The sequence below is a fragment of the Gekko japonicus genome, unplaced genomic scaffold (genome assembly GCF_001447785.1).
Source record: "Gekko japonicus isolate JY-2015 unplaced genomic scaffold, Gekko_japonicus_V1.1 scaffold1667, whole genome shotgun sequence".
NCBI classification, from domain to species: domain Eukaryota; kingdom Metazoa; phylum Chordata; class Lepidosauria; order Squamata; family Gekkonidae; genus Gekko; species Gekko japonicus.
In genome coordinates this window covers 8,989-18,020 of record NW_015168702.1, presented here as the reverse complement: position 1 = coordinate 18,020, position 9,032 = coordinate 8,989, and the positions used below count along the sequence as shown (strand labels likewise).

Below are 9,032 nucleotides of genomic sequence, written 5' to 3'. Positions count from 1 at the left end.
CAAGAGAGCCAGGATCAGAACGTAAAAGGTGGGTGGTTTGCCACAGCGTAGATGCTTTGGGGGGGGGGGGGCAATTTCCTTTTTTCACTTCCTGAGGGGATTGTTGCAGGAATACAAGGCAGAAGGCAAAGCTTTGCAATTAGACTTTTAAAGAAAAGAAAGAAAGCTGGGAAATGCAGAGCCTCTGGCAAACATTCTTATGTTGAGACGGGTGGCCGAGTTTGTCTGTCTGCAGCAGGAGGAAAGAGCCGGAGTCCAGGAGCCCCTCCAAGAGGACGGACAGACATTCCCTGAGAGCCACAGCTCCCTCCTCCAACCCCTGAAGGAGTGGCCGCAGGGGCTCATGAAGGGTCCTCCCCTGTGCCGCATATGCTGTTAGTCTTGGAGGCGCCCCTAAGATTGGGAAATGTGGGGAGAGGCTGGCCCATAGAATCGCCAAGAGTTGGACACGGCTGAATGGCTGACAACAGCAACAAGGTGTTCCTGGACGCCGATTCTTCTATTATAATGCTATGATGATGTGTCAACTGCTGATTTTTTAAACATTGAAGGGAAACCCCCCCCCCCAGGTGGGGGTGCTGCTGGTGGTGGGGAGAAAAAGCCTCAGCGGTTTGGCTGGAATACCAGACAAGTCCATCCATCTGTGGGTGGTATATTGATGCAAATAATTTCTGGATACTGACTTTGGTAAAGTTGTCAGATGAGAAACGGCTAGTTTGGGGGCAATAAAGCCATCAGCCACAAAGCCCACATCCTGCCCAAAAAACAGGACGGGGGGGGGGGGGGGGGGGGCCGGCTGGGGACCACAAAAACGGGGGGGGGGGGGGGGGGGCCTGGTGCCAGTCTGCAATGGAGACCTCCCAGCCGAAGTGCCTGCTTTCCCCTCCCCGGCCCTTTTGCAGGAGTGGGTAGCTTCGAGGGTTTGCGGGCAGAAGGCAGACCCTTTCTGAGAGGGGGCAGCTTTTCTTGGTGTGGGGCAGACATGCTTGAGGCTGACAGAGGAGTGCCAGAGCCTTTGTGTGGATTGGGAAGGAGGCGCACCCAGGGGCACCGTCTGAAGAAACGGGTCCCGGCAGAGGGAGAAAGATGGCAGAGGAGGTAAAACAGGGACTAACAGGCCATGAACAGCAAACCCAGAAGCCCTTATTATTAAAGAAGAAGAAGAGATTGGACTTATACCCCATGGCCCTTCACAACCCAAAGGAGTCTCAGAGCGGCTGACAAACTCCTTTCCCTTCCCCTGTGAGGTAGGTGGGGCTGAGAGAGCTCTGACAGAAACTGCTCTTTTTTTCAAGGACAGCTCTTGTCAGAACTACGGCTTGCCCAAGGTCATCCAGCCAGGTGCAAGTGGAGGAGGAGTGGGGAATCAAACCCGGTCCTCCCAGATTAGAGTCTGCGCACTCCTAACCACGAAACCAAACTGGCTCTTAAAGAGGAGGAGGAGGAGGGGACTGGATTTATTCCCCTTGCCCTTCACGTGGAGTCTCAGAGCCCCTCTCCCTCCCCCTTCTCCCCACCACAGACAGCCTCCGATGTTACCTGAGAGCAGAGGCTTCCCCGGGATGGCGGGTGGGTCTGGGAGAGCCACGCCCCTTGGCAGTCTCCTCAGGATGCGGTTGATGGAGGACACCTGGGGAGGCAAGAGGAGGTGGGGCAGGCGGGGACACACCACAGGGGCGGTGTTGCTCCTTCGGTTTCATTCAGTTAGCGCGAGGGGCCTGGCAGCAGAAGGAGTCTGCACCTCAAGCGTCCCAGCGAGCTCACCGGGGGGGACGGACCTCTGAGGAAACCTGCTGGTGGCTGCCCTGCTGAGGCAAGAGCCTCTCTCAGGACCCTTGTGACCCTCGCGCTTATTGGGAGACAGTGGCTGGAGACAGGCCAGAGTCACAGTGGCCACCCTCCGCCCCGGGTGAAGGGTCCCCCCGGCTCTTGGGCCTGGCTTGAAAGAAGCCCCAGCTCTGCCACAGAAGGAAGCCAGCCTGTGAGCAAGAGGAAGGAGCCCTCTGGCCTCTTGCCTTCCCTTGGAGGAGAGAAGCGAGTAGCCTCCCCCCCCACCCCCCACAGGACGAGGCCTGCTGCAGCCTCTTGGGGGGGCAGGCCTGCCCCCCCTTGGTGCCGAGAAGCCCCCAGGGCCGGAACCAGAAGGGAGTTCCTGTCCCTCGAGGGGAGGAGGGAGCCCAGGGGGAGCAGCAAACCTCGTGGGTGGGTCGTCCCGGCAGTTGGAGGGACCATCCCTCCCTCGTGGCACCTTCATGGGGGCTCTCTAGGTTTCCGGAGCTCTGGCATGCATGCAGGAGCAGGAAGCAGCACCTCTGCGTCTTTCTCAGGGCCGGATTTAGACTTGCTGAGGCCCTAAGCTATACAAAACCCAGAGGCCCCCTACCGCTTTAAATTACATCCGCTGGTCTCAGAAAAATTTAAAATATATACGCCTTTTTAATATTTGATGTAGCTTATTTAGCTTATGCATAAATCCGGCCCTGGTCTTTCTGGCTGCTGCCAGGGAAATCGGGGCAATGCACCATCTGGAATCGGAGGACTCCACAGAAAGTTGCTGGGCAGATAAATCTTGCCAAAGTTTTGCAGCTGCCTGGCTCCCGTTTCTCAGCTGCATGGGCCCGACATCTAGACTGGGGGCACCCCCTCCCTGGTTGATGTGACACGGCACTATCACATGAACCCTGGAGAAAAAGCTCTCAGGTGGAATAACCGCAAACACGGCTCAGCATTAGCTCGTTTCAGAGGTATAAACCAGTTGTTTTCCTTTAATATTTTTTTGGGGTTGTAATCCCATGAATGATGAATCTAGGTAGGATAACTAAAGGTGTCACAAGGGATGGTCCCTCCAACTGCCGTGAATCCGGTCTGGGAGAGGGCACTCCCGCTCACCCTGGAAAGGGCCAGAGACTGCCCAGTGATTGGCTGAGGAGGCCAGGAGGAGGAGGTCATGGCCAGCCTTCTTCTATAAGAGAGGTTAGAGAGAAGAATCCTTCTCCTTTCCCCACCCTCCCCTTCCTACCTCTCCTTGCTGCCGAGAAGATATTTCTATTATGTTCCGGGACTCTTTGCTTGAAGAACCCAACTGTGCTGTGTTAGGGTTCCAGTAAGTGTAGAGGGCCGTTTTGTGACGTTTGTCCATTTCCCTGCCGCTTAACTATGTGCCTTGTTTTTATACCTTTTCTCGAATTTCTTCCATAAATGTCTTGTTTTGCTTTGCGGTGCGTCTTCCTTGGGGTGTTACTGAGACCAAACCCAGGCAAAGCACAGCAGGGTCACCCTTGGCAAGGACCGCCTGCTCCTTTCAGCTGGAGCTGCCGGGAAATGGCCCTGGGGAGTTCTGCACACAAAGCAGCGGGTGCTCTGCCACTGAGCCGCGTGACCCATTCCCCCATTGTGCCCACAGGCCATCTGGAAGCCCATCCATGCAGGCCGTTAGCCACTCACGCTGGGCGTCCCGTGGGTAGCGCCGAGACCCTCCGCCTGCAGTTTCCTCCTGATCTCCCAGGCAAAGAGGGACGGCTGCTCTTGCTTCAGCTGGGCGATCCGAGCCACCACTTGCGGTGCAGACATGCGTGGCCGGCTGCCTCCCACGGCCTTGGGCTGGATCACGCCACTCTGGTGGTAGCGGGTGAGAATCTTGCTGACACAGCCATTGGACACCTGGAGTGGAGAGAGAGAGAGAGAGAGAGAGCAGATGCGGGGGGGGGGGGTTGAAAAAGAGCAGTTGGATCTCCGTGGCTCACTTAGCCTGAGAGCCCCACAAGGTCTTCCCCCCTCCCCCCCGTGGTTCTCCAGCCATGCCCCTGACCCAGGCCCCTCCCATGGGCTTCCCTCTGGCCGGGGCTCCTCTCTTCTCCTCCCCCAGTCCTTCACCCCTCGCCCTGTTCTCTTCCCACACTTCTCATCATGGGATGGACACTCTTCTCCCAGTCTCCTGCCTTTCAGGTTACTGTTACCTTCAGGTGGCGAGAAATGTCAGAGGGCCGCAGTCCACAGGAGGCCAGCTCAACAATTTTCTTCCTTGTGAGGATGGGTAGAGGGCAGCCATTCACAAACAGCCCGCCCAGCTGGTTCACCCCGGGGGTCCCTGCAAACAGCCCAACATGGTGGATCATACAGAATGCGCAAGGAATTAAAATCCTTCCAGGAGCCCTCTGCAGACAGGTGCAAGGTTCTCCCCCAAAGCACCAAGAATACAGAGCATCCCTTGCCCCAGACATAAGAACATAAGAGAAGCCAATGCTGGATCAGGCCAATGGCCCCTCCAGTCCAACACTCTGTGTCACACAGTAGCCAGAAATACCAGGTGCCACCAGGAGGTCCACCAGTGGGGCCGGGACACTAGGAGCCCCTCCCACTGTGGGCCCCCCCTCCAAGCACCAAGAATACAGAGCATCCCTTGCCCCAGCCTGAGAGTTCCTATCTATACCTTGTGGCTAATTGCCGCGGATGGACCCCTGCTCCATATAAGAACATAAGAGAAGCCAATGTTGGATCAGGCCAGTGGCCCCTCCAGTCCAACACTCTGTGTCACACAGTGGCCAGAAATACCAGGGGCCCTCAGGAGGTCCAGCAGTGGGGCTGGGACACTAGAAGCCCCTCCCACTGTGCCCCCCCCCAAGCACCAAGAAGACAGAGCATCACTTGCCCCAGAGCCCCTATCTATTGTTGTTGTTCAGTCGCACAGTCGAGTCCGACTCTTCGTGACCCCATGGACCAGATCACACCAGGTCTTCCTGTCTTCCGCCGTCCTCTGAAGTTATCAGAGTCCCCTATCTATACCTTGTTGAAGTTATCAGAGTCCCCTACCTATACCTTGTGGCTAATAGCCACTGATGGACCTCTGCTCTCCATGCAAGAATTCACCTCACTATTTCAGTCACTGAGACGACGCTTTGTTCACAAGCAGGAACCCAGCGAGAAACTAGTGGATGGCAGAAAGGAGGGGGTTGAAGGAAGGAGCCACCAAGCTCTCGGTTATGCTAATAGCTCTGGCTGAAGCAGGACTTCCACCCCATACTGTCTCATAGTGACACTCATCACATCCATACTACTAGAAAGTTTGTCAAATGGATTAATATTGTATTTCAACGCTACCCACTTTCATTATACACGAAATGAGATATACTATGCATGGTTCGTTGGTGGGGTTTTTTTTGTATTTAGTATATTTATTGGGTTTTTATGCTTAATAGACAGACATACATATAAACAACTACAAACATCCATTTTCTTGATACATCACAATGATCAAACAAGTTGGTTATATATCATTAAATTCTTTCTATCATTATACTAACCAACAGTGATTTCACATTACACCCTCTCGACTTACTTTAGTCAACATAATTATCAGCTATCTTGTCTGCTGACCTATCATTATTGTTTTTTCTTATCTATATATCAAGAGTAGTTTTTTATAAATTCATCTGCTATTTACTTTAATTACTTATACCTATTCTGCTGGAGTACTCAGATCTAATGTTCAGTCTCCACTCTAATCGTGGGACTCTTTGAAAGTTCCCATTCATGAATACCATCACACAGATCATTTCCTGTAACTCTTCAGTTCCCTGAAACAGATGGCTGGACAACATACCAACATACCCATTATTCTTAAGCAGTTTCATCACTACTCTATTACTGGTACTACTATTGTCACCAATAAATTTCATTTCCACATAATTTATAACAATATTACACCAACAACATTACACCTACAGGTTTAAATTCTTGCATACATCTACATATAACTACAAAAGTCACTTTCCACTCCTATTTTAACCACAACAACCATCTTTTTCCAACCAACAGTGAAGTTTCTGCCTACAACTCTATCCCAAACATATATACCCTCACCAAAGATGCCTTATATAATATAGTACCTATTAATCTTAAACATTTAATCACAGTACAAGAATTATTACCACTATTACCAGCAAAACATTTCCAATTAATTTTTGGTTAAATTATCAAAGCCTAATTTCAAATACCCATTTTACTTCTTATAATATACTAGCAAACGTATTATCTTTAAACATTTAAACCTAATACTACAACTATTACTCCTATTGCCAGCAATAAATTTCCTTTCCAATTAATTTATAATAAAATTTTCAGGATAAAGTTTCAAATACCCTATTTTATAACTATCACTCCACCCCTAGTTAATCAATTACAACCATCTTTTACACTATCTAATATCAACACAAAACAGAAGAATACTACTATTACCAGTAATAAATTTCATTTTCAATTAATTGATGGGAAAATTATCAAGGCAAGATTAGAACTTATAAAGACCACCACCACTAAATATATTCAAAACAGCTGTCTTTTGGGTTTCCCTATAACAGTATAAAAAACTAAAGAAGCAAAAGATATACAGCCTACCAATACACACACACACAATCCCTGCAATGACACCATATTCCAGTTCCTTTCTATCTTGATTTTTCCCATTTTCTTCCAAGTGTCGTCTGTCCTTGTACTCCTCGTACACCTTGGGCTCCTGCGTATTCAATTCCAAATTGTCTCCTCCGTATTTTCTGATGATTAATTGCTTGGCCCTATTTGATTGTTTAGCTCCTTTCTTTGATTTTTCCCCTCTAGTTGGCTTCTTCTTATTTCTCCAAGGTGGGTTTAGCGTACATTTCTTTATTACTCCTGATTTTAATTTTCTTTGTTCCTCCAAACCACCTTTAAAGTTAACTGTCTCCTGTGCCTCTTCTTTTATATGTAAAGGCTGAATAACCTGCGGTCCTCTCTCCTTCACTATTTCCAGTGCCTCACTCTGCCTTTGCATTCCTTCTGTTATATCTTTATCTTCCTTCACCTCCAACACTTCATTCTGGGGATTTCTCAGGATGTTCTCACAGGCCAATTTAAATGCTTTCTTCGCTTCTTCTACCATTATTTTTGGAAAGTACTCCCACTGTTCCCACGTGAGCTCACCAACTTTTGTATCTCCATCTATCCCCTCATTCATATCCACCGCCTCAATTTTTTTTATTCCATCAACATACGAGTTTTTCAATTAAACAATTAAGCAGATTCAAGTATTTTTCAGAGTTTATCTTAAAATGGTAATGATATTTCAGCAGAAAAATTTTCTCTTACCCCCATTCATTTCGTCAAGCCACTCTTCACTCCAAAAACCATTTTTTACAGCCGTTTTTCCCATTAAAAAAGAAAATATCCACAGGGGGGTATACTGTTCAATCCATATATGCGCAAACGATGTATCAAATAGGGGGTATATCTATCCCCTCTCCTCTTTTTCCACGTTCTCCCACCAGGAAATATCCAAAGGGGATGTCCATACCCAACTTTTCAATGTGATGCATCCATTCAACAGAAAAAATAAAGGTTTAAAAGAACTGGGTGGCAGCGTCTTGAGAACATGGCGGCTATGTTCTTTCCAAACTCTCGCTCCGCAACAGGGCGATGCCGGTCACCCCCCCGCTTTGCCAATTTGCGGGAGGGGCCAGTGTAGGAAACCAGTGCAGATGGATTCCCTATTCTCCTGCCTGGAAATTGGGAACTGAAATATTTATACGTAATGAGAGCCCGAGATGGAATCTGTTTACTGCTCACTGACGCAGTCGGTTTAACCTTGAGAGAGTGGGAGTGGCAGAGATAACAGAGAGCTGCATGTACACACACACACATTCCAAAAGGATGCTCGAGTGCTTGAAACTTTCCTCTACGCAGGGAGAAGGAGTGTGAGAGGAAGGGGGGAGGAAATGGGGGGAAACTGAGCTTATAAATAAATGCTGGGAAACCGAGAAGTTTCAGATCAGCTTCCTGCAGACTTGTGTCCTGTCGTCTTTGCAACGCGTGAACCCCTGCACCCCAACGAGTGACACCACAGACCATTATGTTGGTATCTTCAGATATATTTGAACTGGAATTCAAAAATGCCAAAAAATATATATAATGTATATTGTATTTTAGGGAAGACCTGCAGCACTAGCAGTCACATCGGGGGAGCTCCCGGGTGACTGATCAATTCTTCAGTTTAAAAGGGTCTCCGAACCAACGGAGACCACCCTGCACCCCAAGGGAGGGGTTGAAGGGAGCAAGGAGCTTGAGTTAGGGGTCCTAACGAGGGAGGCAACCTGTTAGGAGACCCCAAACTCGCTGTGAAGCAAGCCGAAGAAGTGAAGCTCACCATGGTGGGCAGGAGCTGTTGCTATTGCAGAGAAGCCAAGAGGAAGATAAGCGATTGAAAATACAAGCGTATAACTGTGAGTTAAGTGGAAACTTTTCTGTGTTTTCAAGAAAAGACTGTCATGATTGTTAACCCCTAACAGACTGGAATTCCTCTCCCCAATACTACTCAATCGGCCAATAACGGCAGGGAGGACATTCCAATTAATCCCATGGTTTTGGCAGAGTGGTGGGGAAATAAAGGGGTGAAATACCAACATACTAATGGAATATCAGTAAATAAAGACTGTGATGGTGGCAGCATAAGATGCTTTGGAATTAAATGCAATATGAAGTAAATGGTTTATTGAGGATTGAAAGAGACAAAAGAAAACTCACAGAGGAGAGTGTGGGAACCAGCCACCCCACCCTATAGCTATCTTGCATCGCTAGCTATTGTTCTCTCCAACAGGAGGGGGGCAGGAGAGCCCTTATAAATTTTGTGGCTTGATAGGGGGGGGGATTGGCAGAAGAAACGATTCGGAAGGGGGTGCAACGGGCGAAAGTATAATCGATTGTAAGACTATTGGAGATGTGTAAAGGGAAGATCACCCCCCCATGGTTAATAGAGGAGTGAGTCTAAAGGAACTGGGAAGTGATAACCTTGAACGGACAGTAAACAATAACAAAAATCTAGGCGTGGAGCCAAAAAGAATTTTGGCAGGCAAGAGACAGTGATAATCTTAAACAAGTCAAAATAAAGAGACTATTGTTCTGGAAAACTGAAAAAAGCAAAAGAGAAGACAGAGGAGAAGACCAGTGAAATAGAAGAAGATATGAGAATGATGGAAGAGAAGCAGAGAGATTATGAACAAGAGTTA

The 9,032-nt window shown here is 48.6% G+C and overlaps 1 protein-coding gene across 1 annotated transcript in view; it reads right to left on the bottom strand.

Moving 5' to 3' along the window:
* The window catches only part of PAX4 (paired box 4), a 20,105-nt gene that overhangs the window by 4,609 nt on the left and 6,464 nt on the right, over positions 1 to 9,032 (bottom strand). Inside the window, exons 2-3 of the mRNA XM_015415504.1 lie at positions 3,957 to 4,087; positions 3,445 to 3,660 (exon numbers count right to left, since the gene is read on the bottom strand). Of these exons, the coding sequence (XP_015270990.1) occupies positions 3,445 to 3,660; positions 3,957 to 4,087 (347 nt within the window). The remainder of the gene's footprint in view (positions 1 to 3,444; positions 3,661 to 3,956; positions 4,088 to 9,032) is intronic.